Source organism: Calonectris borealis, chromosome 4 (assembly GCF_964195595.1).
Source record: "Calonectris borealis chromosome 4, bCalBor7.hap1.2, whole genome shotgun sequence".
Taxonomy (NCBI): domain Eukaryota; kingdom Metazoa; phylum Chordata; class Aves; order Procellariiformes; family Procellariidae; genus Calonectris; species Calonectris borealis.
In genome coordinates this window covers 7170266-7198031 of record NC_134315.1, presented here as the reverse complement: position 1 = coordinate 7198031, position 27766 = coordinate 7170266, and the positions used below count along the sequence as shown (strand labels likewise).

Genomic DNA, 27766 nt, shown 5'->3' with positions numbered 1-27766 from the left:
ATCCTGTGAAATGCAGTTTATTCCCAGCTGTGCCACAGCTCTGACTTTGACCTCAGGCAAGTCCCTGCACCTCTCCATCCCTCCCTCCCACCCTGCCTTGCCCGCTCTGTGGAGACTCCTGGCCCTGCTGTGCTGGGGCTGCTCCCCCCAGCGTGGCTGGGGTAAGGGGAATTAAGGGGTTTCGGGGTGCCAGCAGAAAGCAGCCCACGGCTGGTAGCAATTACCCACGTGTCCGGGCTCCCTTGATATCCCTGTGGAAAAACAGGGCAGCCCTTTGCTGCGGAATAATTCTTCCAAGTGGATCCGAAGTCGGTAGCAGAGCAGCAACTGAAGGCTCCAGGGAGCCGTGAAAGGCGAAGCGGCAACGGGGGGGATATCTGCGAGGTGTTGGAGCTTCCCCGGCTCCCCATCCCGCCGGGGTGCCCTCAGTGCTCCCGGGCACATTTAGGAAGGCAACGTGAAGTCAGGCACCCCCCCACGTCGCAGATGAGGATCTCGATGAGGAAAACGAGTGATAGGAGGGGAGAAGCGGGATGAAGGGGGGTCGGAAACCAAAGCAAATCCCCGATTTCCCTGGGGAGGCCAAGGGGGGCGTAGTGGGGGAAAAAAGCGCACACGGTGGGTCCCGGCGAGTCTCCGGGGGGCAGGATTTCTCTTCCATCGCAAGGAAGAGCGAGATTAAAGAAGAAAGTGGGAGTGGGGTGGGAGGGAAGGGAAGGGAAGGGGGGGGGGGGATGAACAAAGGAGATTGGCAGCACAGCTGTTTTGGGAAGAAAAAAAAAAAAAAAAAAGCCAGCCTTCCTGTTTCTTTAAAGCCGCTCATCTGCGCGGCGGGCCGGCTGCCGGCGGTGGGAGGCAGCCTGCGGGGAGCCGCGGACGGACGGACGCACGGACGGAGGGAGCCGGCCCGCCGGGGCTCCGCTGCCCGCCGCGGCCGAACGGGCGCAGATGGGCGGCGGCGGCAGCGGGGCGGCGGCGGCAGCAGCAGCAGCAGCAACGGGAGCGGAGCGGCGGAGCAGACGCTGCTGAGCGCACCCGCGCAGCGCCCCGCGCCATGCGGAGCACGCCGCTGGCGGAGGGCGAGCCCTGGCCGCGCCTCTGCGCCGCCGAGCTCGGGGGGCTGCGGCGGCTGCGGCGCAAGCACGGCTGCAAAAGTTTCCGCGTGGAGCTGAAAGTGCTGAGCGGGAGGCGGACGGGGCTCCGCGCTCCCCCCCCGCCACCCCCCGCCGCCCCGCCGCCCGCTTGGGAGCCGCGCAGCGCCGCGCTCGGCGCCGCCGCCGCCAGCGCCTTCCCCGCCGCGCCGCCGCCGCCGCCCCCCGCCGCCCGCCCGCCGCCGCCGCCACCGCCCGCCGCCTCCCCGCGCCCGCGGCCGGGCGAGGCGTCCGGCGTCTCGCCGGAGATCAAAGCCCTGCAGCAGACGCGGCGGCTGTTGGCCAACGCCCGGGAGAGGACCCGCGTCCACACCATCAGCGCCGCCTTCGAGGCGCTGCGGAAGCAGGTACCTGCCGCCGGCCGGGGCACCGCGCCGCCCGCCCCCCGGCTCCTGCGTCCCCGCGGGCGGGCTGCGGGGAGCGGGGCGGGGGGGTGGTGGTGGCGCCGGGCATCGCTTTGCAAATTCCTTCCCCTCCCGCCACCCAGCGCTCTCTCCCGTTCGGGGACGCCCGAGGGGTGCTGATGGGTGCGCGGGGCACGGGGAAGGCGCCCGCTCCGCCGTGCTCCTGGGGCCGGGGGAGGGTAAAGGTAGGAGCTTGGAGTGGACGCCTGACAGAAGGGGAAGTCGGTTCAAAATGCCTGGAAGTACCAACCCTAGAACTATGCTAACACTCAAGATAAATAAATAAGGGCTTTTAATTTGCTTGCAGTTAGAAACTTTCGGACTTTTTTTTCGCCCGAGAGAATGGCATGGAGGGGGAAGAAATGAAACAAAACCGAGAAAGCCCTCCGGGTCAAATCAGAGGGTGGAGAGAGGCACTTGGCCAAGCTGCCAGCTGGGGTGATGCTCCTGTACCAACAGCACGTGTACTCGCTAGCTCTCTTGCTGGGGTGGGCTGCCCCAAAGGGATCACTGAGAATTTGGGCAGCAACATGCTCCCGTTGACTTTTGTGCAGGGTGCCTGACCCCTCAGGGCCCTTGGGGTTCCTGCAGCCACCTCGAAACTTTTCGTGTGCCCTGTGTCTGCCAGGGATAGCCAAGTTATGTTGTGGTCCCCCGCCAGTTAGCTTCCCATTATTTTTACTGTAGCACGTGCTTGAAGTGTGTACGGTGCTGGGCTTTCTTTTTGAGAGGTCTTGAAAATCCTCATGGTCATCTGTGAAGGGTAATAGACATGTTCTCACTGGCAGGGTGGAGCTTCTGAAAGGTAAATGAAGTTTTGGACAAAAGTCTTCCATCGCTTCCCCAACATGTGGAAGGTGAGGAGAGATCCAAAGAAGCCACAAAGTTCTTTTATCTTCCCCACAAGGATAAATCAGTGCCCTGGCCCCTATACTTGGCCCTATACTTCTCTCTGGGTGTAGGCACCCTGTAACAGCTCACTGCAAGACAAAGATGTGCTGTCACACTGTGGAAGCCCAGCTGCCCCGGCTTTTCTGCCTTTCCAGTAAATCCTAACAGGACTATTCCAGGTGTGTGGGAAGGAGGAGATGCACAGGGCTCAGAGGGCTGTGAGCTGCAGATGAGTCTGCTCGTGAGAGATGCTGAGCATCGCCTGTCCCAGGATGATCCGTCCAGCCTGGTGGGAGCAGCACGCTATGCTTGCAGGGGGGCTCACACACCCAGGCTTTTGGCTACCATCTTTCAGACATTACTTATCCAAGCCATTCCCCAAGTGTGCTCACTTTGGGACTCAATCCTGTTTCCTGCTTAGAGGAGCTCTGCTTGTTCCCATCTGCTGCGTGATGCCTGCAGCCCTTCTCAATGACTGCTCTGTGTTGGGTAGCTGCACCCCAAGAGTTAATCCTTCCCCGTCTTCTACTTCTGCAAACAGACCTCCAGCCCCAGCCTCGATAGGAAGCGCAGGCTGAAACTGGGACTGTATGTCAGGAGAGAATTGCTGATGAGCGTCTAAATTAGAGCATTTTTAATCACCACACGGTGGTGGGATCTGAGAGCTTCTGTTATAATCGCAGTAATCCGTATATACACGGTGGTGGGATCTGACAGCTTCTGTTATAATCGCGGTGCTGGATGCTGTCCCTCCGGTGCTGAGAGGCCGCCCCTTGTAGATGCAAACTCCAGACTTAATGTTTTTTTTTTCTGTAAGCTGCTTCCATATCTCCGTTGTTTGGCGACTGTGTGTAACGCGCTTGGAAGTGTCAGTCTAATTCTCCATGGACAGACATCTACACCACCAAAACCGCAAGGGGAAGTAGCACTGATTTCCCAAATCACTGGCAATCTTGTTCTAGGCTGAGCCTCAAGCAGAAGTCAGGCAAGCAACAAATTAAAGCTGCACTCTTTTGGGAAATGGGCAACTTTTGAAAAGCCTCAGATTCCTGGCCTTGGCCCTGTCTCCATAAATCATTTCAGCCCTGGACTCAGCTGGGAGCCCAAAGAGCCTGGAGAACAAGTCGCTGTCCTCTCTTCCCATGAAAGCTGGTCTCTAGGGTCAGCATGGGAACATACTGGCAGAGCTGTATTCGCTCTGCAGAGAGAAAGAAATCATTCTCCGGGAAATGTTTGCTGCGAGGTTTTCCTAGCAATTTGCTGAAGGGTGGGCTGGCTGTCCCGACCATCATTGGATGACATTTGGATTCATTTCTTGTTGGGCTGCCAACGGCGTGCTTGGTGCCGTACGTGACATCAGGTGACAGTCAGCTTCATTGCACATACGCGCGGCGCTGGCTTGTCACTCAAACCATTCACACCGGTGCCGGCGGAGAGGTTTTTGAGGAGCAGTTCGGATGAGAAGAGAGGACGTTGCTTTCCGTCACGTCTTGGTCAGCGGGGCCGGGAAGCAGGAGTAGGGAGAGATGTGTTTGTAAACGCAGTAGGGACGCTTTCTCTCGCCTCGGGTAAGCGCCGCCTTTTCACATCGCCAAGCATACAAAGGGCCTTCAGCCCCGTGCAGGAGGCAATCCCCATGTGCCGTCAGCCGCAGACCTCGGTTTACTTCTTGTTCCTCGGTTAGTCCTCCGTCCCCTCCTTGTCATCACGTATCAGGCTCTTAAGCAGCTGGGAGGCTTTTCCTGAGGCACTGAAACCGATACGTCCCGCAGACGGGCAGGCGAGGAGCACGGGAGAGTGCTGTGCTTGCATGCAGCCAGCCCCGCGCTCCTTTGGGAAGGGGTTGGGTGCTGGATGCGGAGCTGCTGGAAGCAGGAGCCCTGCTCGGCCACCGGTACCCAGCACCCACACAGGTGTTGTCCCCTTCCCCACCTTGTTTGGATGCACAAGGCTGGAGATACCCATCCTCGCTGGCACGCGTGAGATAAAACCCCAGCGCTTGCAGGGAGGTAGGGAGCCCATCTGTGCCCGGTGAGGAGGAGGAAGGGGAAGCCATGCCTCTCTGCAGGACACCCTCCCCGTCTCGGCAGCCCACCCGAGGGCGAGCGACTGGCACGCAGCATGCCGGGCAGATGGGCTGACAGCAGCGTCCCTGCACTCCGCAGCTGTGTACATATGGCACACATGTTTCGGCTTGTGTCGGCTAGCTCTCCAGATGGCAGGAAGAGGTGGGTGGGTTTTTTTTCCCTAGTTCTTGGTGGAGGAAGAGCCGACCACAGTCGTTTCACACAAGAAGAGGCTAATCCAGCCGTGTCCCTGAGCACTTAGCTGTCCCCAGCTCGCTTCCAAGGCCAGGGCCCCCTCAGAGATGGGAGGTACACGGGCAGCTGCAGGCTCCAGGAAGCTGTCTGCTATTGGGAGAGACATGTCGTTGCCATTGTGCCTGTCCCTTGGTGTCATGGCCACCAGGAATGAGGATCTCTCTCCCTCTGCCTGTATCAAGCTGCTGCCTTTGCCATAGGGCCATAACACTGAACTGGGACGGAAGAGTGGATGCTCCTGAGATACAGCTCCTTCCCCCTAGTCTTGGCACTTGTGATCTTCAGCTACTCAGCCTGGAAGAGATTTCCACCCCTCAGTCCCCCAAGCATCATTTGTCCAAGTGGTCCTTCTACTGACAGTGGGCTCCTGAGGCTAACAGCGTAGTTCACCGTGGAAAACACTCACCTGCTGTAAAACACTTTGAGATGGTGGAGATAAATACTTCTGCTGTGCTTTGCTCTTCCTCGGCTGCTGCCTTTCTGGGTGTCCCTCCTGGGTGCTCCTCCTGTACCCGTGGCTGGGCAGCTCCTACCCGGAGCACTGGTCTCCTGCCCTTGGATGCCCTGGCAGGTGCTGGTCCATGGGTTCTTGCACTGTCCCAGCTGCCCCCCATAAGTAACATGATGGGTTGTCACTTCCATCCTTTTTCTCTTCCTCTCCCTGCCGGTGTGGGTGGTCAATGAACCCAAACATCTCTGATGCAGGCAGAGACGCAGCACTGAGTTCACAAGAACCCAAGGTCGTCTCCTCCTCCATCTGAAGTGCCCTTGTGCTGGTGGATGTTCCAGTTCATGAAGCAGTGCAACCGTTCGGAGGAGACAAGATGCGACAACACCACTGCACATCTTCAGAGCAATCGCTATCCAGGCCAGGCCACGGTTGCCAGCAACGCTGACTCCTTTTTTTGCCTGCAAGTTCCTTTTGGCAGTAAGAGTCTCTTATTCCAGCACATCCCAAGTGTGAAACTGAACCATCTTAACATTTATTACAGCATGGACTTAGCCACCAGGTCTGCTGGAGGCCTTGGCTAGGAGGAGATGGTGCTCTCCACCGTTAGGCTGCAGCGGGCACCCAAGCAAACCAGCTCCCACCAGTATATCGCACTCGCAGGAGTTGCGATCGAGCTTCTCAGCTGTGCTGACAGACCCTAAGGTGGCAGCAAACTCTCCCTCGATGGACGGAGACAACCACAGCAGCCTTCCTGATCTGGAGCCTGCCTGGGCTTGCACATCTGGTTTCTCTCTGGAGCACTGCTGTCCAGCTCCTCCTCAAGAAAGCAACGCATCGAGCCACAGCGAGCTAGAGTCTGTGCCGGGAGCAAATGTGTCCACAGACATTTATTTTCCCTTGAAGTATATTGGCGTTTTTCTAAATCTTTTCACCACTGCATTACCAGGGCGCTCTCTGCCGTAGCAGCTGACAGCCTCGCTCTCCGCACTCATGTGGGTTCTGGAGATATTTTAGGGTTTTATAGGGCTTTTTAGCTGCTGGAGTGGAGCTTTTTTCCCCCCACTAGCATCCTTTCACTTTTTGCTGCCGGCATGCACGTGGCTGCTGTGGCTTGTTGTTAAATCAGTGCAGAAAAGACCCCGTTCACTCCCGCTGGGAGCGTGGTGGGACGTCAGGAGCAGCAGCCTGAAGGCCACGGGAGGAGGTTGCATCGCTGCGGGGTGGCGCGGGGGCAGGCTGTCTGCAGGGGTATGAGGGAACAAGCCAGGCACTAAATGCAGGCAGGACCTGTGGCTTGAGCGGTGCCTTAGCCACAAGCCGATGGAGGCTGAGACTATTCTGGGGATGCATCATTACATGCTTACCCTGTTTGTGTGTCATCCCAACGGCGGCTGTGGTTTGTCACCTCTGCAGGCGGGACACCGTATGTGACCAGTGTCGCTGGCGTGTCCTTACTGCGTGGTGGGGAGGCTGAGAGCTTTCCTCCATCACCTGCTGACGCCTCCCAGCCCTATTCCCAGTGATTCATCCCTCCGTGATCCCACCAGCAGGAAACCCCAAGATGCCTTAAAACCCAGCTCTTAAAGACAAACTGCCCGTCGAGCTCCCTGGGGGTGACGGCCGGGCGGGGGGGGTTGGCCCTGCTCCACAGTGGCAGTTGGAGAGATGCTGCTGTGGGCTTCGGGAGAGCTGGAGCGTCCACCGCTGCGCGTTGTCATCGAGCAGCACAGCGTTAACCGGAGCATCTCGGTGGTTTCAGCCAGTCCGGAGTGACGCTTACGGTTATTTAGAGCCCGGTTGGGGCAGAGCGGGGCGGCACTGTGGTTTAACAGCTAAAGAAGATGACAAAATACTGGCCTGAAGCAACACAAGGGGAGAGAAAATAAGGGAGAAACCAGACAAAAGGACAAAAATCCTGAAAACAATGACTGTGTGTCACCAAGAACGGGGCTTGTTTGCTCCCTTGGCTGCTGTCTAACTGATTTTATCCTCTGCTACAAATCCCGCTCCTGTCGGGAGGTATTTGCTCTGCCTGCTGCAGCCACCCCGAGTTAACCTCTGTGTTTTCTTACGGCTCCTGCTGAAATCGGAGGAAAAAGTCTGCTTTTCTCCGACAGGCTTTGAATCCAGCCCCCGCTCCCTGCCTTAATCCGCTCTCAAATTCCTCTCCAGGCTGCGGTCCCCATGGTGGGGAGGTGGGACACTTTACGGTACCTTGCAGCACAGCCCCCCAGGCTCTTTGTTCCTGACCTGCATCTCTTTCGGTCTGTGCCACGTGTGTTCACAAAGTGATATATCCCACCCCAGTCCCAGTTTGCACTGTCCCCCGTGCCAAGCAGGGGCACGAGCAGAGCCACGCGTGTGCTGCAAGAGGGTTGTGCTCCTTGCAGCTGGCCACGGGCTCAGAGCAGCTCCTGGATCTAAGCAGCAATAGCACAAGAGTGGAAAACCCCGTGGTGTCCAGCAGTGGCTGGTGCCTAAAGAATTGCCAAGGCCAAGCTGGGGCTGGTGTAATGCCGTTAGCTCCCGTGGAGCTTGTTCTCCTGTTCCTCAGGTGAATTGGACCCATTGGACTTCAGAGATGGAGATGACTGCTACTAAAATGTCCCCCAAAAAAGTGTTTCCCCACTATAGGGCTTGAGGGTAGCCCCTTCTAGAGATGTTCTGTGCCCAATGGCCCTGGGATTTCTCCTGTGATACCCCAGTAGTACTCTGGGTAGTTATTATTTTGGGAGGTGGTTCAAAGAGCCTGCAATAAGGTAAGAGCTTTGCTGCAGCCCAGCAATGTATGATATTTTTCATGCACGGTACTGAGAGCGTGTGTTGCATGCCCTGAGGATGTGCAGGAGGCTTTGAGGGTGCAAAACGTCTGGGGATAGTGCAGGAGGACTGTCCAAAACGGAGCGGAGCCAGGCCTGGGGCAGCATTAACCAGACTGCCGTTTGGAAGAGATCCCCAGGGTGAACTCACCCAGCACCACACCTAGGTTTTGTTTGGAGGAAGCCAATTCATTCGCTCCAAGGAGTGAACTCATGTTTCTGCAATGCGACCGATGGAGGAGCCAGGAGCTGGGAGGGAACCGGGAGCTGGGTTATTTGACAGCGTGGACCCACCCGAGAGGCGAAGGCGCCTCGGTCGGAACTAGTGCTCCCGCCTGAGCGATGCTGCTTTTGTTCTTGTTGGCATTTTTAAGCTAGGTTTGGTCCCTGGCTGGATGCTTCGCTGCCTGTGGCGAGGCAGGGATGAGACTTTCTTTCAAGCTGCTGTGATTGCTTTGCTAGCACGGGGCTGTCCGTTCCCCACCGCTGCAGTCTGGTGGCAGAGAAACAAAAGCTCCCACACCCATGGTATGAAATAGCTGCCCATCGCGGGCCAGAATAGAGCTCTGCGGAGCATCTGACACCGTGATGCCCACAGATGGTCGAGGGAGGTGATTCTGCCCCTCTACTCTGCCCTGTGAGACCCCACCTGCAGCGCTGCGTCCAGCTCTGGAGCCCTCAGCACAAGACAGACATGGACCTGTTGGAGCGGGTCCAGAGGAGGCCACAAAAATGATCAGAGGGCTGGAACGCCTCTCCTATGAAGAAAGGCTGAGAGAGTTGGGGTTGTTCAGCCTGGAGAAGAGAAGGCTCCAGGGAGACCTATTGTGGCCTTTCGGTACTTAAAGGGGGCTTATAAGAAAGATGGGGACAGACTTTTTAGCAGGGCCTGTTGCGACAGGACAAGGGGGAATGGTTTTAAACTAAAAGAGGGTAGATTCAGACTAGATAGAAGGAAGAAATGGTTTATGATGAGGGTGGTGAAACACTGGCCCAGGTTGCCCAGAGAGGTGGTAGATGCCCCATCCCTGGAAACATTCAAGGTCAGGTTGGACGGGGCTCTGAGCAACTTGATCTAGTTGGAGATGTCCCTGCTCATTGCAGGGGGGTTGGACCATATGACCTTTAAAGGTCCCTTTCAACTATGGGGGCCCTTCTCCAAAAGCACTCCCCTGAGAACGATGCCATTTATCCACAAAGCAGGATCTGGCCTTGCTGGGTTCAAACCTGTGCCGTGCTGCCCCAAAGGTCCAGTTCAGCGTACTGAGCACCAGTGGCATGGAGGAGCCATCAGTGGAAGCTGGCTGCTTGGGCAGGAGGAGGGCTATTTGGGGACCAGGGCCATGCAGCAGGCTCTGCTGCTGCATGTGGGAGTAGTCTTGCAGGCAGAGTCTGCAAGTCCTGAGTCCTAAGTTCAGACACTTCATGGAAGCTGTCTAATTCCATGGTGCCATTACTGCAATCGCCAGATCCACCTACCGACAATCAACTGCACTGCAGGGGTCTGGCAGGGCTATGAAAGGACATCCCAGCCACGCTTGCAGGTTTTTCCATCATACAGCTGTATAAATCATCATTGTCCCACCTGGGATGTTAGAAGGACTCAGGGCATGTAGCTGTCAAGAGCAAGGTAGGGAAGCCAAGTCCCTTGCTGGTGAATCTGAAGACACCAACTAGCCCATTAGCCAATGGGTCCCCTGAGAAGTAGGAGGACCCATATGTGTTCACCTTCCCCTCGGAACTGGGTAGAAAGAAAAAGACTGGCTCCAAACCCTTCTCAAACATGCTCCACAACATAACACATCTTGAAAACGGGTGATGATCTTCTGGACAAGGCCTTCAGCTTGTTAAGGCCATTACTCATATAATCACAGAATGGTTTGGGTTGGAAGGGACCCTTAAAGATCATCTAGTCCAACCCCCCACTGTGGGCAGGGACATCTTTCACTAGATCAGGTCACTCCAACCTCCATCCAACCTGACCTTGGACACTTCCAACGATGGGGTATCCACTTCTCTCCTCCTCCCAGTAGCTCCACAGACACCAGTTCTGCAGGCACTTTGGGATGGTGAGAGAGAGAGGTTTCCCCTGTGCTCAGGACCGACAAGCAAGGAACACCAGCAGTCCTGCTGCCCCAACCTGCCGCCTTTCCCCCGAGGTGCCTTAACCCCAGGAAACATCTGACTCACCCCGGGGTGGAAGGAGGGAGGTACGAAAGCCAGAACTATTAAGCACTGGACATTTATATGAATCTTCTGGAAATACTTTTGGCAGGAGGCGCAGCACAAACAATGAGGCAGTGCAGTTGCGCCGTGTGTTCGGACGCAGGGAAGAGGCAGCCAAATGCTCTCCCGGACGGGGGCCCTGATGTGTTTTAACTCCCAACATAAAAATAAACCAGATGAATTAGCAGACAGGTAAATTCAGCAGCTTATTATGGCATGTTGTGGAGGAGCTAGCTGTCAGGAGGGCTTAGCTTACGCTGCATCGCAAAAACGGACATTTCTCTGCCTCGGAGCCTCCCTGTCTTCCCTGCTGTACCCAGGGGGCCCAATTCTGCCCTGCGTGACCTTCACGTGGAGGGGATCTGTGCAAGTCTTGCTGCTGAGTCCCGTTTCTAGCACGGTAACAGAGAGGTCTGGACCCCCAGCACCTGACGCCCTTCTTTGTTCCAGCGTTTTCATGCAGCGTAAAAGCAGAGTGGTGATGGCTTTACGGATGTTATCTGTACAGGTCCAGAGGGTGTTTCTGGAAATTGTATCTTATTGATAAGGACAGAGCTACCCGGCCAGAAACTCAATGGTGTGAACTGGCTTAATGCTCCTAAAGTCCATGGGATGCTCCTGGTTGTTCCCCACAGACCCATCATGGTAAACATACCCTCATATGGCAGGGGTGGTTATGTACCCTCTCATCCATCTTCTTCTCTAGTTGTTCCCTAACCTCATCCCGCAGTCTCCTCTCCTGTGCCCTGGGTGAGGGTCAACTCCGAGACCATGTCTTTGGTGGATGACAGTGACCCTCCGGGGAGGTGCAGCGGAGCCCTGCCTTCCTCGAGAGGGCTGGCTGCAGGCCAAGCGCTGCTGCGGTCAAGTGTGCGGCAGACTTCCCACGGACTTCAAAGGGAGCATCTTTGGTCTTCCAAGGGCACTGCCTCTGAATCACAGACGTCAAGGATGGAAAAGACCCCTTAGGTCACATCCCGTCCTACCTTCCTGCCAAAGAAGGGCTCTTCTGCGCAGGAATACGTCTCAAGAGCGTTCATCTTGCGTTGCTTTAGCCCCTGCCAGCCTGGGGATCACTGATAAGACCCATGAGACTCTGCAGAGCTCTTCGGAGTCACAACCAACAAACATCCTCTGGCTGAAGCTCTGGTTCCTGCTGGTCCCAGCCCAATGCCGTGCTGATCTGAAGCTGAGGATGGTGCCAGTATCCTTTCCTTTTTAGCAGACAGCTGCATTCCTTTGGATCGGTGTGAAATTTCAGTTGCAGTTCCTTCCTAATTCCTTTTAATCATTGCAAATATTGCAGGCAAGATGCTGAGCTGCGCTGCCGCTCGGCAGAAATCAGTGAGGTCAGATAAGGGAAATATTTCTATTAACTGCACGGGAACTTGAGCTCTCCCCTGGTTCCCCCCGGCTCAGCTCCCGTCTTCGCAGCTCTCCCACCAAAGCACTGATGTCTGTTCAGCTCAGGCATGATGAGCAAGAAGGTGGCAGAAGGAAAGGGCTTGGTGCTCACCAGGAGCGTGACGGATGCCTGCTCGCATTACCTCCTGCCAAAAATCTGTGTAGCGCAGACCTCATGGCAGCTGGGAGGGTTACAGCTGCATGGCCACATCGGCATCAGACATTTTCCCATTTCTGAGACGCTTGCTCTTGTTTGGGTTGGATTTTGAAGATTTCTTGGCGTCCAGGTGTGTCATCGACACCCTTCACTCCAGGTTGTGCAAATCTGTCCCCTCTTACAGTCATAGAATCATTTAGGTTGGAAAAGAGCTTTAAGATCATCAAGTCCAACTGTTAACCTACAACTGCTAAGTCCACCACTAAACCATGTCCCTAAGCACCACATCTACACGTCTTTTAAATACCTCCAGGGATGGTGACTCAACCACTTCCCTGGGCAGCCTGTTCTAATGCTTGACAGCCCTTTCGGTGAAGACATTTTACCTAATATCCAATCTAAACCTGCCCTGGCACAGCTTGAGGCCGTTTCCTCTCATCCTATCACTTGTTACTTGGGAGAAGAGACCAACCCCCACCTCGCTACAACCTCCTTTCAGGTAGTTGTAGAGCGCGATGAGGTCTCCCCTCAGCCTCCTCTTCTCCAGGCTAAACAACCCCAGTTCCCTCAGCCGCTCCCCATCAGACTTGTGCTCCAGGCCCTTCACCAGCTTCGCTGCCCTTCTCTGGACACGCTCCAGCACCTCCATGTCCTTCTTGTAGTGAGGGGCCCAAAACTGAACACAGGATTCGAGGTGCGGCCTCACCAGTGCCGAGTACAGGGGCACGATCACCTCCCTGCTCCTGCTGGCCACACTATTTGTGATACAGGCCAGGATGCCGTTGGCCTTCTTGGCCACCTGGGCACACTGCCGACTCATGTTCAGCCGGCTGTCGACCAGCACCCCCAGGTCCTTTTCCTCCAGGCAGCTTTCAGCCACTCTTCCCCAAGCCTGCAGCGTTGCCTGGGGTTGTTGTGACCCAAATGCAGGACCTGGCACTTGGCCTTGTTGAACCTCATACAGTTGGCCTCACCCCATTGAACCAGCCTGTCCAGGTCCCTCTGCAGAGCCTTCCTACCCTCGAGCAGATCAACACTCCTGCCCAACTTGGTGTCCTCTGCAAACTGACTGAGGGAGCACTCGATCCCCTCGTCCAGATCGTTGATAAAGACATTGAACAAGACCGGCCCCAAAACTGAGCCCTGGGGAACACCACTTGTGACCGGCCACCAACTGGATTTAACTCCGTTCACCACAACTCTTTGGGCCCGGCCAGCCAACCACTTTTTTACCCAGCAAAGAGAACGCCCATCCAAGCCATGAGCAGCCAGTTTCTCCAGGAGAATGCTCTTCCCTGCTGGCTTTATGTTAAAGAAGGGATAAAACCAAAGTTCACTTTCTTCCCCCCGCCCCCCAACTGCTTGGGGAAGCTTTGGATCTGGATCTGAACTAAGTGGCTCATTCCTCTCTCAATTTCCCATGCTTAATTCAAAAGGAAACATTAAAATGGCAGGAGCTGAGCCAAGACAGGGAGGGTTCCTACAAAACAGTCATTCTAACACTGTTACCATGGCAAAAACTCTTATCTCCTAACGTTGGTGCCCCGCACCCATCACAGTGGTATCTGAGCTGCTCAAGGTGAACCTCTTCCCGTGAACGTACGGGGCAGCTCCAGTTTGGACTTTGGTGCAGCATGTGGGAGAAGTGTTGTGTAATCCCAGTCGAGGGTTTTGTCAACTGTGTTAGCACTGAGGTCTTTCTTGGAATTTGTAGCAAACGTCCTACAAAACAGTTTGGGTTTTATTTTGTTTCTTCTTTTTTTTTTTTAATAAAAACAAAACACAAAAGAAAGAGAGCAAAACAGATGAGGAAAAAGACATTAGCCTGCCTTCTTGTGTTGTAACTGGACAGCGTCTGTGCATCAGCCTCAAGGATTTCGTGGTCTATTTTCCTTCCACTCGATTTAACTTGCTTCTTGCTCTAATTCTGAAATTATTCCCACATTTCACTGAATCCTTCCATTTTGGTTTCCATCTTGCTTTGGTCTTTCACCCTGCTGTTTGATCTGGGATCTCCACTGTTCTTGTTACGTCGGCGTCGAAAGAGACTTGGGTGTTTCTGCTGCCCGAAGGTCTTGCTTTCAAAATAACTCTCAGCTTATTACAGCTGGGGGCCAGGTATTACGGTCTGAGGGCGAGTGCCGTTGGCGGGTGTGTAGTACTGGCAAAGAACTGAGGGCAGGGATTTGGAGAGAGATTTTGTTGGGCAAAAAGAGGCCCTTTGTGCCACCAGACTCCAGCCATTTCCAACTACCCCTCTGATTTACTCTGGAGCGATGGGGACAACACTTAGCCTTGCCTGTTCCTTGACTGCCAGCTTTGCAAAGAGGGTCTTACAGGGTGTATCTCAAATCCCATGGGATACCTAGAGCTGTTTCCAGCAGGAGGGGCCTGTGGGTTGGTGTTACCGGCAGAGAAGTTTCTCCTCCGTGCAACTGCCACCGGAGGTCAACGCAGCAGTGACGCTGGGTACACCCAGAGAATAAATAGATTCCCTGCCTCCTCAGGGGTATCGGTAGCGGATGATGTGTATAGAAAAAGACCCTTTGAAGCTTGTTGGCTTGCTCCTGGAGAGGTGGGATACCACTGGGCACCTCGGCTGTATTATAGAAGCCAAATGGCCCATAGGACCAACAGCATTAAAATCCATATGCTCGTGGGTAAGGGTGATCCAACCGATTGTGGTTGGTTTGGATTTCCATAAGTATTATGGCAGAGCTCCTCCCTAGGAGCGTTTGATGAAAGTGAGCAGCTTGGACAGGAGTGGATTAGTGATCGGTGGACAGGCAGGGAACAGTGGGTAGAGAAAAAGGGCTGGTTCCTGCGGGGAGGGCTGTCACGGGTGGATGAACCAGGGTCTGACTCTGAGCTTAGCTCTGCTTCGAGCAGGGAGTTGGGTTGGAGACCCCAAAGGTCCCACCGCCTGAAATTGTGACTGTGCGAGCTGTGCTGCTGAGTGTGTTCATAAATGACCTGGAAAGGTGAGCAGTGAGATGGGAAGTTTGCTGACAATACTCCAGCAAAAGGTAGGAATATTTGCTAAAAGTATCAAGGATAAGAAGAACTACAGAGGGACCTTATGACTCTGAGTGACTAGGTAATATGGCAGATGAAATACAATGGAGATAAAGTGAAGCATATGCGAAAAACCATACCAGATTCCACATGCAAAATGATAGACCCTGAGCTGACCATTATCTCAGACGAGAGAGACCTCAGGGTTTCTGTAGATGGTTCAGTGGAAATCTCAGGTCAGTGCCTGGTAGAGGTCACAAATCAAATCAGGAGTGATCAGAAAAGGAATATTAAACAAAACAGAGAACATCAACATCTTTAGATAAATACACAGAGCACCCACAACATGAATACTGCGTGTTGTTCTGGTCCTTCCAGCTCCAAAAGGACATGTAGGACTAGGAAAGGTTCAGGGAAGAGCAGCAGGGGTGATTAAAGTTATGGGATGGCTTCCACACAACTGTCAGCTAAGGAGGTTCTTTTCCTTCTGGAAAAGAGGTAGAAGAGATGATGGAGGACTAAAAACGTGTGTCACAGAGGAAATGAATAAAGATCCATTGTCCTCTCTTCTAGTACAAGAACTGGGGAACCTCAAGTGAAGACAGTAGGAGCTAAGTTCAAAACAATCAAAAGGAGGGCTGTGTTCTATAGAATGGGGAAAAAACTTTGCAAAAGGACGTTGCGGGCGCTAAAAGCTGAAAGGGGTTCAGCTTACCAGACCAAATTCATGGACAAAAAGATCTGTCGTGGCTTGCGAAATACAGAGGAGGCACATCTAGCTGAGATCATGGAGCTGACATTAGTTGGAGCCTGGCAGAATACTTGGGGAAATACTATATATGCCTGAGCTGCTCTGCTCCTCCCTTGGCATCTGCGTATGGGCGCTGTGGGGTTTGTGGAGGGGATGAACCCGTCTTACCGTATGTAAAGTCAGGGACATCACTCCAGGGATGAGCCCGGCTTTGCGTCTCTGCAGAGAAAAGAGAAGCTGAGGCATGAGCATGGCAAGAAGCATTAAAGAAATCTCCAACCGTAAGCAGGGAGTGACACCCTAGAGAGATGAGGAGGATGGAGACTGGTACGGAGGCAGATGGTAGAGGGAAACTGAGGCATCCCAGTGATTGATGTAGTATGAAAACTTAGATTGACGGGCGGTCAGACGGCCTGAGTGGCTGGGATGGATTTCAGATAAACGCCCGGCTCCCGTTTCCCATAGGCAATAGACTCTTGTGCATTAAAGGATGAATGACCTTTAGCAATTTTGCAAACTAGCGAACGGGGCCCCAAGCCTATTGAACTCAGAAGATCTCTCTTTAAGCTAGACATGTCGAAGTCGTGCGCCTAAAATTGAGCATATATGTAGTGTTTTACTGGATCGTGATCGAAAAGCAATCGAACCTGCAGCAGGAAACGTATACTGTTCAGTTATTTAGACACACGCTGTTTAGTTTGAATTGCTTGAATGTTTCACATTACACTAGAAATCTTCAAGGGTAAAGAAATAAATCGCATAAGATAGGGCCAGGGCTCTGAACCAGGCTCCGGTTTGGTTTCTTCTGGGAGGTGAGGTACCGTGATGGGGTGTTTCAGCAGGTGGGAATTACTGCCTCCGGGTCCTGCTCCTACAACAGCATTGTGTTTTTGCACGGGCTGGAAGTCACGATCGATGCTGTTTAAGCACAAAAACAGCAGGTTGTGATATATTTGCTCATACCCCCCTCGTTGCCTTATTCTGCAAGACCTGTGATGGCATTGGAGCTACTTGCAGGGAGTAAGTTACTCAAGACGAGTAACTGGGTGGCACGGAGGTTGCAGGTTTCCGAGCAAACAGGACCTCCGAGAAGCAAACTGAACGGCAGGCAGACGTCCCAGGCCATATCCTGCCATCGTGTTTTAAGCAGAACTGCCCCGCTGAAATCAAGAGGCTTCGTGCTGCTTTCATCCCCACGGAGATCAGCGGGGGAGTTCTTCTTAAAAACCTGTTGGGACCATATGGCCTTTTATCACTAGAGTTCCTATTTATGTTAAAAACTGCTAAGAAAATAACCTACGGTTGTTTTGTCATGCTTCAAGCAAGCTATTTTGTTTATCTGGCCTAATTTTTAATCTATTTTTTTTTTTCCCTGTTACCCTTTCTAGGTTCCCTGCTATTCTTATGGTCAAAAGTTGTCCAAACTGGCCATCTTGAGAATAGCCTGTAACTATATCCTTTCCCTGGCCAGACTAGCAGACCTGGATTACAGCGCTGACCACAGTAACATGAGCTTCTCTGAATGCGTGGAGCAGTGCACTAGGACCTTACAAGCAGAAGGAAGATCTAAAAAAAGGAAGGTATGTTACAGCCTCCCCGCCCTCGCCCCCCAAATAACGGTAAAAGTTACAAAAGGGGGGGAAAAAAAGGGGAAAAAAAAAAAAAAGAAAAAATCCAAAGCGGTTTCCTTCTTTTCTCAACCTCTTGAAATTTTCCTGATTTTTTTTTATGCCTTGCCTTTCTCTCTGGCTTTTTCTCCTCCATCCATCTGATCTTGTAATAACCGCATTCCTCTGTAATCAAAAGCTTTTCTCTCCTCCCCGTCCTCCGCGCCGGGCTCTTCCTCTCGTTAGTCGCCCATCGTGTGTTTTAACACGAGCGTGTTGCTATTAGAGTCATCTTGGGGCTGTTATTTGTTAAACCAAACCAACCTCGAGTTGCCTTTTGGAGCCCATAAAGCACGGTCGCCCGCCTGTGTTTTCTGTTTTGTTTAATCTAACACTTATCTCCGAGAAAAATCACCCGACAACAAAAAAAAAGTAGCTAAAGGAGACGTTGTATGTATAAACACATTAGTAAGATGTATGACCTGAAGGACATGTGGGTATCTTGCGGAAACAACGTTAAATCTAATTACGCCTTGCATTCCTTTAGGTTACTTAACACTGAACCAATTAGGTGAAATCATCGTCAAGCGGCGGGAGGAGGAAGCGGAGCGTTCTGCCAGTTTTCCTCTCGGAGAGTGACATGGGTGAATTAAAGGAGTGATTGATGTCTTTGTTCGGGCTTTTATGACAAAAAGAGTTTTGTAAACTTGAATTGAACTTCCCCCTGCTTTCTGGGCTCGCTTGTCAGGCGGGATAATAAATCAGCGGGATTTTAATGGATGAATGGGCAGCTAAGCTGGGGAGCAGGCTCCTTCCCCGGTGTTGTTAAGATCTGCCTCCCATTCGGGCAGGTTTCCTCACTTTTCCTCCTCTTTAGCCTAACAAATCATCCTGCAGCAATTCAGTTTATAAATAAACACAATAGCACACTCCCTGTCGCTTCCTCTCGCTGTCACGGGCTGTATTTATGCCCCCGGAGCAGCAGTGCCAGGCGGAGACGCGGCACCGCTCGCCCACAGCTGACAGCACCGGCTGAAACTGGGAGGTGCGGGGGGAGCTCCTGGGCATGACCCGGTATTGGGGATTCATTGTGGGGTCCGTAGTGCCGCAGGCGGTGGAGTCCCAGGGACATTTATGTGATGCCACCAACCCTAGGGCAAGGTGAGAGTTGGGTCTTGGGTCCCCTCCCCAAGTCGAGATGGGGGAGAAGAAGGGGATGAGCATCCTTTTTGGGGCTTCGGCAGATTGCTAGTGAGGTCTTGGGTCCCCTCCCTAAGTCAAGATGGGGGAGAAGGAGGAGATGAGCATCTTTCTTTGGGCTTCAGCAGATTGCTAGTGGGGTCTTGGGTCCCCTCCCTAAGTCAAGGTAGGGGAGAAGAAGGAGATGAGCATCCTTGATGGGGCTTCAGCAGATTTCTGGGCGGGTGTTCAGGCTTTGGGTGCCCGATGGGCTGAGACCCATTGTGTTGGCTTATGTAAAGCTTAAAGACAGAAAACGCGGAGGCAGATTTCAAACGGCTCCAAATCCCAGGGTGTTCACATCTGAGGGTTAGGGCTGGGCCCATCCTTAATTAAAAAAATAAATTAAGAATTAAAAGCCTTCCATTTATGGTGTTTGTTCTCTAAAGTTTGCTCTGGAGCGGACGCATGGAGAAAAGCCCCGAGCCCATCAAGAGCGCATGAACAATGGAACTCTCACATCCCGCCTCCCAACGGGCCACCGCCGATCCCCAGAAACCGTGTCACCGGGAGAAAATCTGCCTTTTCTCCATGTTCTTGAAGGACACCCACCCTAACCCTTCTCCAAAGGCCCTCTCCAAAAAGAAAGCTGGGCTTTGTACCTGAGGCAGGGTCTTGGTCCCTGCTCTGCCTTGCTTTTCTTTCTGGAAAATGTTTTGCAAATGCATTTCTGCTATTTGGGAAAGTCCAAGTTTAGGGCAGCCCAAGAGCCTGTGGATTCCCCTGGCTGATAGGTATCATTTTATTTCCAGCAGTATTTGCTCAGGTGGTGGCAAGAGCACATTCATCTGATGATGAAGCCAAAACCAGTAGGTACCACTATGTAACACCGGTAATTCCCAGTAGATAGGATTGGGGATGCAAAGCCTGGGTTGGGAGGACTCATCTTGGTATCTCTCTTTCTCCTTGAGCCGAGCAAATCGATGGCATCATGAGGACGAGGGAGGGAAATGCCCGTGTCAGAGGGAAATGATAGATCCGGGATGGCTGTGCAGGGAAGATCCGAGCTCTGGATGTCAGGTGGTGTGAAGGGATGTCTCTCCTGGGGGGTCTCACGCGGGCGGCTGGATGAGGATACAATGGCTTGGCCCAAAATCACCGCGCCCTCATTAATTTTGAAATCGGCACGTTTTTCTAAGCTGTGTGTGTTTTTAATCAGGTCTGCGAAACCACTGCTCGCTGAGCAGTTCCTCTGAATTATCAGCTTTGGGGTGGTTGTTATATTTTTGTTGTTGTTGTTTTTTGGGTTTCCTTTTTTATTCTCTCTTTAAAAAAAAAAAAAAAAATATTACAGCACAGACCTCCGCTCCTTGAGCTGTACCGTTGGGTCCACAGCACCCTTATCTCCTGTCATCTCCGTTTTATTGTGTCTCTGCCTCTATCGCTCGCTCTCTCAGCTCTCCGATGGCGATGTGCTATGGCACCGTGAGCTTTTTCACACAAAAAAGTAGCTGGTTGGAGTTTGTTTTGGCAGGCAGGGGCTCCAGATGTTGCGTTTGCTGGATTGTGCGTCGCCTTTTGCTTTGTTTTTGAGGGCGAATTATCTGCTGTCCCTAATGTTAGGTTGTTGTTCAGACTTTGCTGTTGCAATAGGAAATTTAATGGGTGTTTTTTCCCCCCCTTTCCACTCCATTTTGTTAATTAGAAAAGTTGGCTTTAGCCTTTCAAACTTGACTAGGAAAAAAAAAATCCCCTTTCCAGTCTTAACTACAGTTATACGGTGATTTTAGTTGTTGCAATTGAGACTTGACCGGGGGTGTTTAGTGATGGGAGACCTCATTTAGAAGCGTCAAAGGGGGTAATTGAAGGGCTTCAAATGCCTTTTCCTTTAAAAAACCAAGCTGCACGGGGGGGTGGTGAATTCTGATGATAGTCTTCATTTTTTAAAGCTGCCTTTTGCTTGGTTATACAAGTGATCCGGACTAAGCCTTGCCCTTCACCACGCACGCAAGAGTCGCACCACGTCAGAGATTTGGGTTGCGACACCCTCAGCAGAGCCCCGAGTCCTGTAGGGACCACACCGATGTCCTGGGAAAAGGGGGGGGATCTGCCCTTGGCTCCAGCCAAGAGGATCCTCCGGCAGCGCTGGTGAAAGGAGGTGGATCAGAAAGGGGAGTCCAAGTTTCCTCATCCCTGGTGTGCCCTGTTCCTGCACGGGACGTGATCCCGAGTGGCCAGAGGTCGTCTGAAAGCCTCGCGTGGATTTTGTGGGGTTTGGGGTCCAGCCTGCTGTTCGCACAGTCTCTTTTTGTAGTCTTTCCCCCCCCAGGGCCAAATCCTGGTGCCCTGCAGGAAGGCGGCGTTATGGCTCCGGGTAGGGTTAGGGCTTTAGGGTGCATGGCCGGGTGCTCTCCTTGGAGATTGGTGGTTTTGTGGGTGCAGAGCTGTGCACCGCAGCCCCCCCCAGCCCCACAGGATCCGGCCCCCAGGGCCACGGGGCAGACCTTACCTCCCCACCAAGCACTGCAACCACAGCCCTTCCGCCTACACAGAGCAGGATCCGACCCTATACACCACACCCAGCACCTAGCACCGAACAGAAAACCCCCAGCGCTAAAAAAAAAACAACCCCAAACTCCCATCGCAAGGTTCATTTTCTTTTCCTTCCCCTCCCCTTTTTGCTTTTGATTAACCCTGGTGCTAGGCAGCAACATCGCCGCGGCCATGGGAGCTAAGTCGGAGCGGGGAGGGATGGGCGAGGGATATTTTTTTTTTTTTTTGGGTGGTTTTTTTTTTTTTTTTTTTGCTTCATCCTCCCCCCGCCGTCCTCTTCTGGCAGTCGCAGACTCCAGATGTTCGGAGCGCGAGCTGGGAAGTCCTGCTGGCGCCACTTGGGGCAGAGGGCAGGGGAAAGGCACGCGAGCTGGAACCCGGAGTACTCAGTCACTGCAGGACTTGGCGCATTCCCCAGCTCGCTGCTGGCACATTCCCCGGCTCTCTCCTGGCCATCTGTTCCAAAAAAACACTTTCAGAACCTCATCATCACTCAGGATACAACACTGCGAGCAGCTGTTAGCGAGGCAGAAGGGGGGGGGGGGGAAAGAAGGGGGGAAAAAAAAAAAAAACCCACACACACACATTTAAAAAAAAAAAAAAAACCAACCCCAAACCATGCGAAAGGTCTCTTTGTGAGAGAGGAAACTGGGTTATGAATAACAGGCGAGCAGTTGGAGCTCAATAAAAGTTTTCGGCTGGAATTTAGTTTCTTGTTTTTGTGCCTGTGTGTGTGGATGCGCACAGACGCAAGGAATTAAAAATTAAAAATGCCCTCTCTCTTTCTATATATATATTGCCCAATAATTAAATGATATAGAAGCATATATAGAATGAAAAGCCACTCTATTTGTTGCAGTCTGCTGCACTAAAATGGCTCGCATTGTGTATCTAATTATTGCATTATATAAAATAGTTATTGTGGTGTTCTGCCATGCCTTGATGCCGCTTCATTGCTATTTTGCTAAAAGCAGAGCTCCCGCTCTAGGTAACACTTATTCCCATTGAAAAATTCAAAGGAGGGCGTTCTGCGGGCATCTTTACATGCAGAAGTGAACAAGTTAAGGTTTTCTATTATAAAAGAGAAATGGTAGCGGCAGCCTTGATTTGTATGGCACTGAAACCGTTCGCTTGGAGCATATTTTTTCTATAACACTGTATCATGACTGGTGATTTATTTAGACAGGGCCCCGAGATAAAGCCACAGCTCCCACCCCCTGGTTTGCGCGGATGATCCTGGCTGCCGGGACTTGCTGTTATTGATCATCTGATATTGATTATTGTAACACATTCGGAGCCAGCACAGTAAAAATCTTGATCATCTGCATGGCATTTCTTCCTCGCCGCTTCCCGTCCTGTGCGGGTTGCGGGGGGGGGGCGGAGGGGGGTCCGATAATGAGGTTCGACCTCCCTTTCTCTGCAGTTTGACTTAGCAGAGGTTCCTCTTTAAAAATAGCTTCATTTCCCTGCTAGGACTTGCAGGCGAGAGCGGGCAGCCAGCCAGTCTGCTTCCCCACGGCCGCCGGCTCCGCGGGCCCCGGGGAGGAGCTGGACCACAGGAGAGCCACGACCAGCTCCGAGCCGTCCGTCTGCCTGCGGGACAGCGGGACGGCAGCATCCCCGAGGGAGGGGGGCCTGGATCCACCCGGCCATGAGTTATCCCTGCCCCGTGCTAGCTGAAGGATTACGCACCCGGGGAAGAGACCTGCTTAAAAATAAGGCGGCGAGGGGGGTAGTGAGGCTGCGTAAGCGCCGTAGCGGATTCCCGTGCTTATCGCTTGCGTTTGATATGTCCCTGAAAGCCGAAACAGCAATTGCAAATAGAGCACGGGTGTGAGGCTAAGGGCTGGTGACAAGTTCGTGAGCAAGTTCCCCCAACGCCGGGCAGGGAGGCAGGAGCAGCTCTGTGCGTCCCCGGGGCCACTGCACACCCTGCGTTGGCCCGTCGGGGGGTTGGAACATCAGTAGCCCAAAGAGCAGGGCCGAAAGCTTTTCCTTGCAAAAGGGATGTGATATGGGACCCCGCTGTTGCATGACAGCACCCCAAAACCCCCTTTGCCTTAAGGGGTGTTGGAGCAGCCGCATCGCAGTGTGCAAAGGCTGGGGCTGGGGATTTGCTCCCACGGTGGGAGCAGGCTCCCAGCGTCGGCTCCGTTCCCTTTGTAGTGAGGGTATTACCAGGAATAGGGTAAGATCCGCCCCGCAGATATCAGGTAACTCCAGCAAAAGGAAAATGTGAGTAGAAGAGACAGGAGAAGCCCTGGAACAAAGGCTGACTCAATTCCAGAAGTGCTTTGATTTATAGAGATTGAAATGCTCCGGGATGCTGCAAACTCACCAAGGTCATTGGGCCAGTTGTCAAATTCAAGAACCATGGGAGTTCTGATATTATTAGTTTAAAGCAGACCCTGGTTAATAAATCTGTCTTCAGAGCTCCTGGCTGGAGTGGAAAAAGGTGGAGGAGGGAAAGAAGGGAGCTTGTTCCCACCTAACATGACCCACGGCCAGCGTCGGGCAGCGGTGGGACCAACCAAGCGGTGCCAGCGAGGTCTGCTGAGATCCTGCACCGTGTTGCAGAGAGATCTCTCCATTCCTCTTGCCATTTTCTTCTCCTTGAAGGTACAGCCCTTACCTGCCCTTGGCTGGTTTGTACAGATGCCCTCTTGCCCCCCCATGGCTGATCTTCCCCGATTACAAAGACTTCAGGGCAGAGACCTGCCGCTGAGGCTCCTCTTCCTAAAACCATCCTGCTTCCCAAAAGCCACCGATGCTTTTGATCAGCATCGAGCACCCTGAGCTAAAGGGAAGGGTCTCTCTGAACCTGTAGATGAGGTGCTTAGGGACATGGTGTAGTGGGCATGGTGGTGTTGGATTGACGGTTGGACTTGATGATCTTAGAGGTCTTTTCCAACCTTAATGATTCTATGATTCTATGAACGCAGGAGGTGTTACAGCTCACGGTAATTTCTAACGACAATCTCAGGTCCTGTTTGTTCAGCACTTTAAAGAACACCAGAGGCACAAGAGAGGGGACCGGCGGCCCTGTGACTCCGGTGGCTTTGGCTTAGGACATGAGGCTGCTATTGCTGGGTAATTCGTTCCTGCAGTGGAAAAGGTTTTGCTTGCTAAGACTGCTGTTCCAGACGGGAACAGGGGGGATTTGTCTCTCTACTGTCTTTTAATATTAATGAGAGCGGTCATTGCTTCCCTCCTTTTTCTTCTTTTACATTTTCTTTCCATATGGGATAAATGAAACAACCGATATTTCTATTTCAGGTTATTAATATATAGTATTTATAGTTGGAAAATAATTTTAGGGGTTTCCTAACAAAAACATTTGTGATACACAAAGCTGTTTGTCATTCTCCCACCTAAACCTCATTTATTCAAAATCCAAAATCCCAATTAAGGCCTTGAATTAGGGCAATAGTTTCTACGTTCTCCTGCTCCGAGCAGCACTAGGTAGTGTCTTACAGTCAGCAGAGACGCCTCCTTATTGATAATAATTGCAATAACGAGCTCTGTTTTCTGATTTGGCGTGTGCCAGATGTGAAGAGTTCGTTATTGCTTACGCAGGAGAGCAACCGATGCGGGCTGGGACCGATGGAGTGACGTTTATCCGGGGACTTTGTTATTGCTGGGATGCGCTGGGGTGCAGCCTGCCCAGGGCTCCTGTCCTCCAGCAGAGCTGCACGGCCAAACGCCACCTCCACCGTATCCAGATGTGCTGACCCCAACTCCAGGAGTCCGGGGTCCAGCAGAGATCAGCTTTTCTTGCATGGGGGATGAGCCGGGCCCTTTCAGTGAAATATTCTTGTCGATGGAAATCCTGATGGTCCTGGGGCAATCCTGGGCTTCCCAGGGTCTACACTTTGCAGGAGGGGGTGGCAAGGTGGATTTTGGGTCACCCTGCCCCTTAGCCTGGCGTGGATGCTCAGCTGTGATGGTTGATCTCAGAAGCAGCTGCCCTAGCAATAGTAATAAAATAAGTAAAATAAAATAAAATAAAGAAAATTAAATAAAATAAAATAAATAAAATAAAATAAAACATCGGTATCTTAGTAATATTTTATACCTTAATGTTACAGTATCCAGTAATGGAAAAGGAGAGGCAGTACAGAAACAAAGCAGATTGAGGAAAAAATGTTTTTCAGGCCAAGCTTTAAGGAGTTTGACCTTTTTAAGACTGTCAGAAAGACGGCTGAGCTGTCCAGGGAATTGATGACCGTGTCCAAAGGACCTTCAGAGGCCGTACTGCACCCTGAAGGGCTCTTAAATCCACTGGCAAAAAGCAAGAAACGGTGGTTGGACTCAGTAAATGGGATCTCATTTCCAAGTTTCTAATTCCTGAGTTACTTAAAGGAGGATTTAGGAGCCCACGTGATGAAGGCAGTTTGGACAACGGAGATGCGATCTCATGAAGAAGCAGGCCCTGAGGATTTTCCTCTGTTTTGAACTATGCTAACGATTGTTTGTGGGGTATTCGCGGGGCTTATTTTAATGTTAAAGGGGGTTTAGATGAGGTTTTCCCTGTCTGAAGCTGCTGGGCTTTGGAGTTGTGCATTTTCCAATGGACCTGGCCGTAATACCCCGTAGCCAAATGCAATTAATTACCCAAGTACATCTGCCACGGCCGCGACGCGCGGGGGGATGCGCAGGCACAAGGGACAGGTTGCAGTCCTGCAGGCTGAGAAGCCACGCACGCAGAAAAGTAAATACAGAAATAAACCCCATACCCTGCACAAATCTAGCTTGTCCCAACTCCTTTGCTTTCCCTCTGGAATTCTGAGATCGGCTTCTGAAGCTGAAAATAGACCCAGAAAGCTGCAGGTCTTGTCAAAAGCAGGTATTTGCCATCATTTCTAATTATTTTTGCAGCAGGAGCTGGAGCCAGCACCTAATTACCTGCTTGCATTTCTTCCTCAAACCTTCCTCGTCCTCTCTCCGCCAGTCCCTCTGCTCTACGTGGGCTCTGGCCACCGTTGTGGCATCTATAGGTGGTTGCTCTGCAAGCCCAACTTTTAGCGGGTCCCATGGCCAGCGGTCCCCGAGGACACCCCAGCGTGTGTCAACGACAGTCATTTGGGCAGGGAGCCGCCAGGACACCGTGCGTTTGCTGTTCTGATGGTGCATCTTTCTCTTTCCAGGAGTAATAACCAGGAAGGGAGGATTCAGAAGAGCTTCCAGCCAGAGTTACATCTGTTCTTGGCAAAGGTTGCACGATCCAGATGAAGACTGCAAGCAGCTTTTTTGCAGAAACCCCTTTTCGAGATGACGATTGGCCAAGGAACTTTGAACTTTCTTAATCTCTGGAACAGAAAGGAAAAAAGGAAAAGGAAAAAAAAAAAAAAGGACAGGGATGCTTCTTATTGTTGTTAAGCCAGCCACCTTTTAGTACGTGCAATTTATTTAGCACTTTTCCCTTTGCTTAACTGGGAAATGTTACCCTCTCAGCTCATGTGTACAGTAATTTTTTGTTGTTGTTGTTGTTGCTGTTGTGCCAAAGATTGGATGGAGCTTCTACACTGTGTCTTATTTTTGCCTTAACGTTAAATCTTTGAGCCAAAGAAAAATCAGAGGTGCCATTCAGATGGTGGCGAGCAGGCCAGCCAGCTGCCGGTGACAAAGCCGAATTTCTGAATCCTTCTGTGGGTCACCTCTTATTGCTCCTGCCAGCACTTCTCTGCCTGCAGCCCTGGAGCCGGCGTTTGGTGTGGGCAAGAGCTGGGACACCACCACGTCATGCTTCGGCGTTCAGGTTTGATTCTTTCTTTGAGCTACTCCGTAGTTCTGCCTTTTGGGCAATTTCTTGACGTTCCTGCCTGTGCGACACATCCACAGGGTGGAAATACTGACACGAAGTGAGAGCTGAAACAGGAGCTATGATTTTTTTTTTTTTTAAATAAATAAATAAAATTAAATAAGTAAAAGCTAAGTGCCCTGTAAAGCAAAAAAAAAAAAAAAAGAGGAAATCAAAAGAAAGTTCAGCTAGGCAGAATGAAATGCAGCAAAACGATTCAGGTTTGTGAAGTCGTTTTTTCCATGGGGTTTTTCAAGTGGTCAGAAACCCGTGTAATGCAAAAGCATTTGAATCCTATACTGTACCTTTCACTTCAAATTGAAGTAAAAAAAAGAAAAGATTGAGAAACATTTGCTTGGAGTAAGCAGACTTTATAGGTAATGCAGTTCGTATGCAAGACATCTGCTAATGATGGGGGGACTGAGCTCTGTGTTCAAGACAAAAAAAATGGGTTTCCAAACCAAGGAGATTAACGTATTTTCTTTCCCACTCAAGGGGAAAGGTTATTTGCGAGGCCAGGTTCGCGTCCTGGCTATATCAGCATAAATCAGGTTCCCGGGTGTCTGACTTACTCCAGTCCGAATCCGGCCGGGCATCGCCAGGCGCTGGGGAGGGCGAGGGGCTGGGGCGGGCGAGCGTCAGCGGGCAGGGGAGCGGAATCGACTCTGTTTTACTGACATGAATACAAAACTTGAACTCCTCAGTGCCTGCCCGTTTTATTTCCCAAGCTGAGCAATCGGCAGATGAACGCCGAGCTGGGGAGCCGGTATGTAAAACCTGAGCTCAGCGGAGCAGGGTCTGGGTCTGGGGGGAGCCAGGCTGCGCGGTGACGGTCTGCTCGCTGCCAAGTCCCCTGGCCCGGGCGAGGATGGGTGAGCTCCCGGTGAGGATGCTCGAGATGTCTTCTACCTGATTTCTGGGACACACGGGGGACGGCTGTGTCCAAGCCGCTTCCCAGGAGCTCATTATACTGCTCACCCCTCCGCCCTCGCCGCCGGTCGTTATTAGCAGCCCAATAAAATACATTTTTAGACTGT

At 52.2% G+C, this 27766-nt stretch overlaps 1 protein-coding gene across 2 annotated transcripts; it reads left to right on the top strand.

Annotated features, from left to right (window-relative positions):
• ATOH8 (atonal bHLH transcription factor 8) lies at positions 1–27766 on the top strand. 2 transcript variants are annotated; one of them, XM_075148470.1, is made up of 3 exons: positions 1–1498; positions 16979–17170; positions 26077–27766. In XM_075148470.1, exons 1-3 carry the CDS (start codon positions 1055–1057, stop codon positions 26080–26082), a joined length of 642 nt encoding a protein of 213 aa, XP_075004571.1. In that variant the 5' UTR covers positions 1–1054; the 3' UTR covers positions 26083–27766. The 2 variants fall into 2 exon arrangements, with proteins under 2 accessions (XP_075004571.1, XP_075004570.1); XM_075148469.1 differs by lacking the exon at positions 26077–27766 and having other exon boundaries at positions 16979–17430.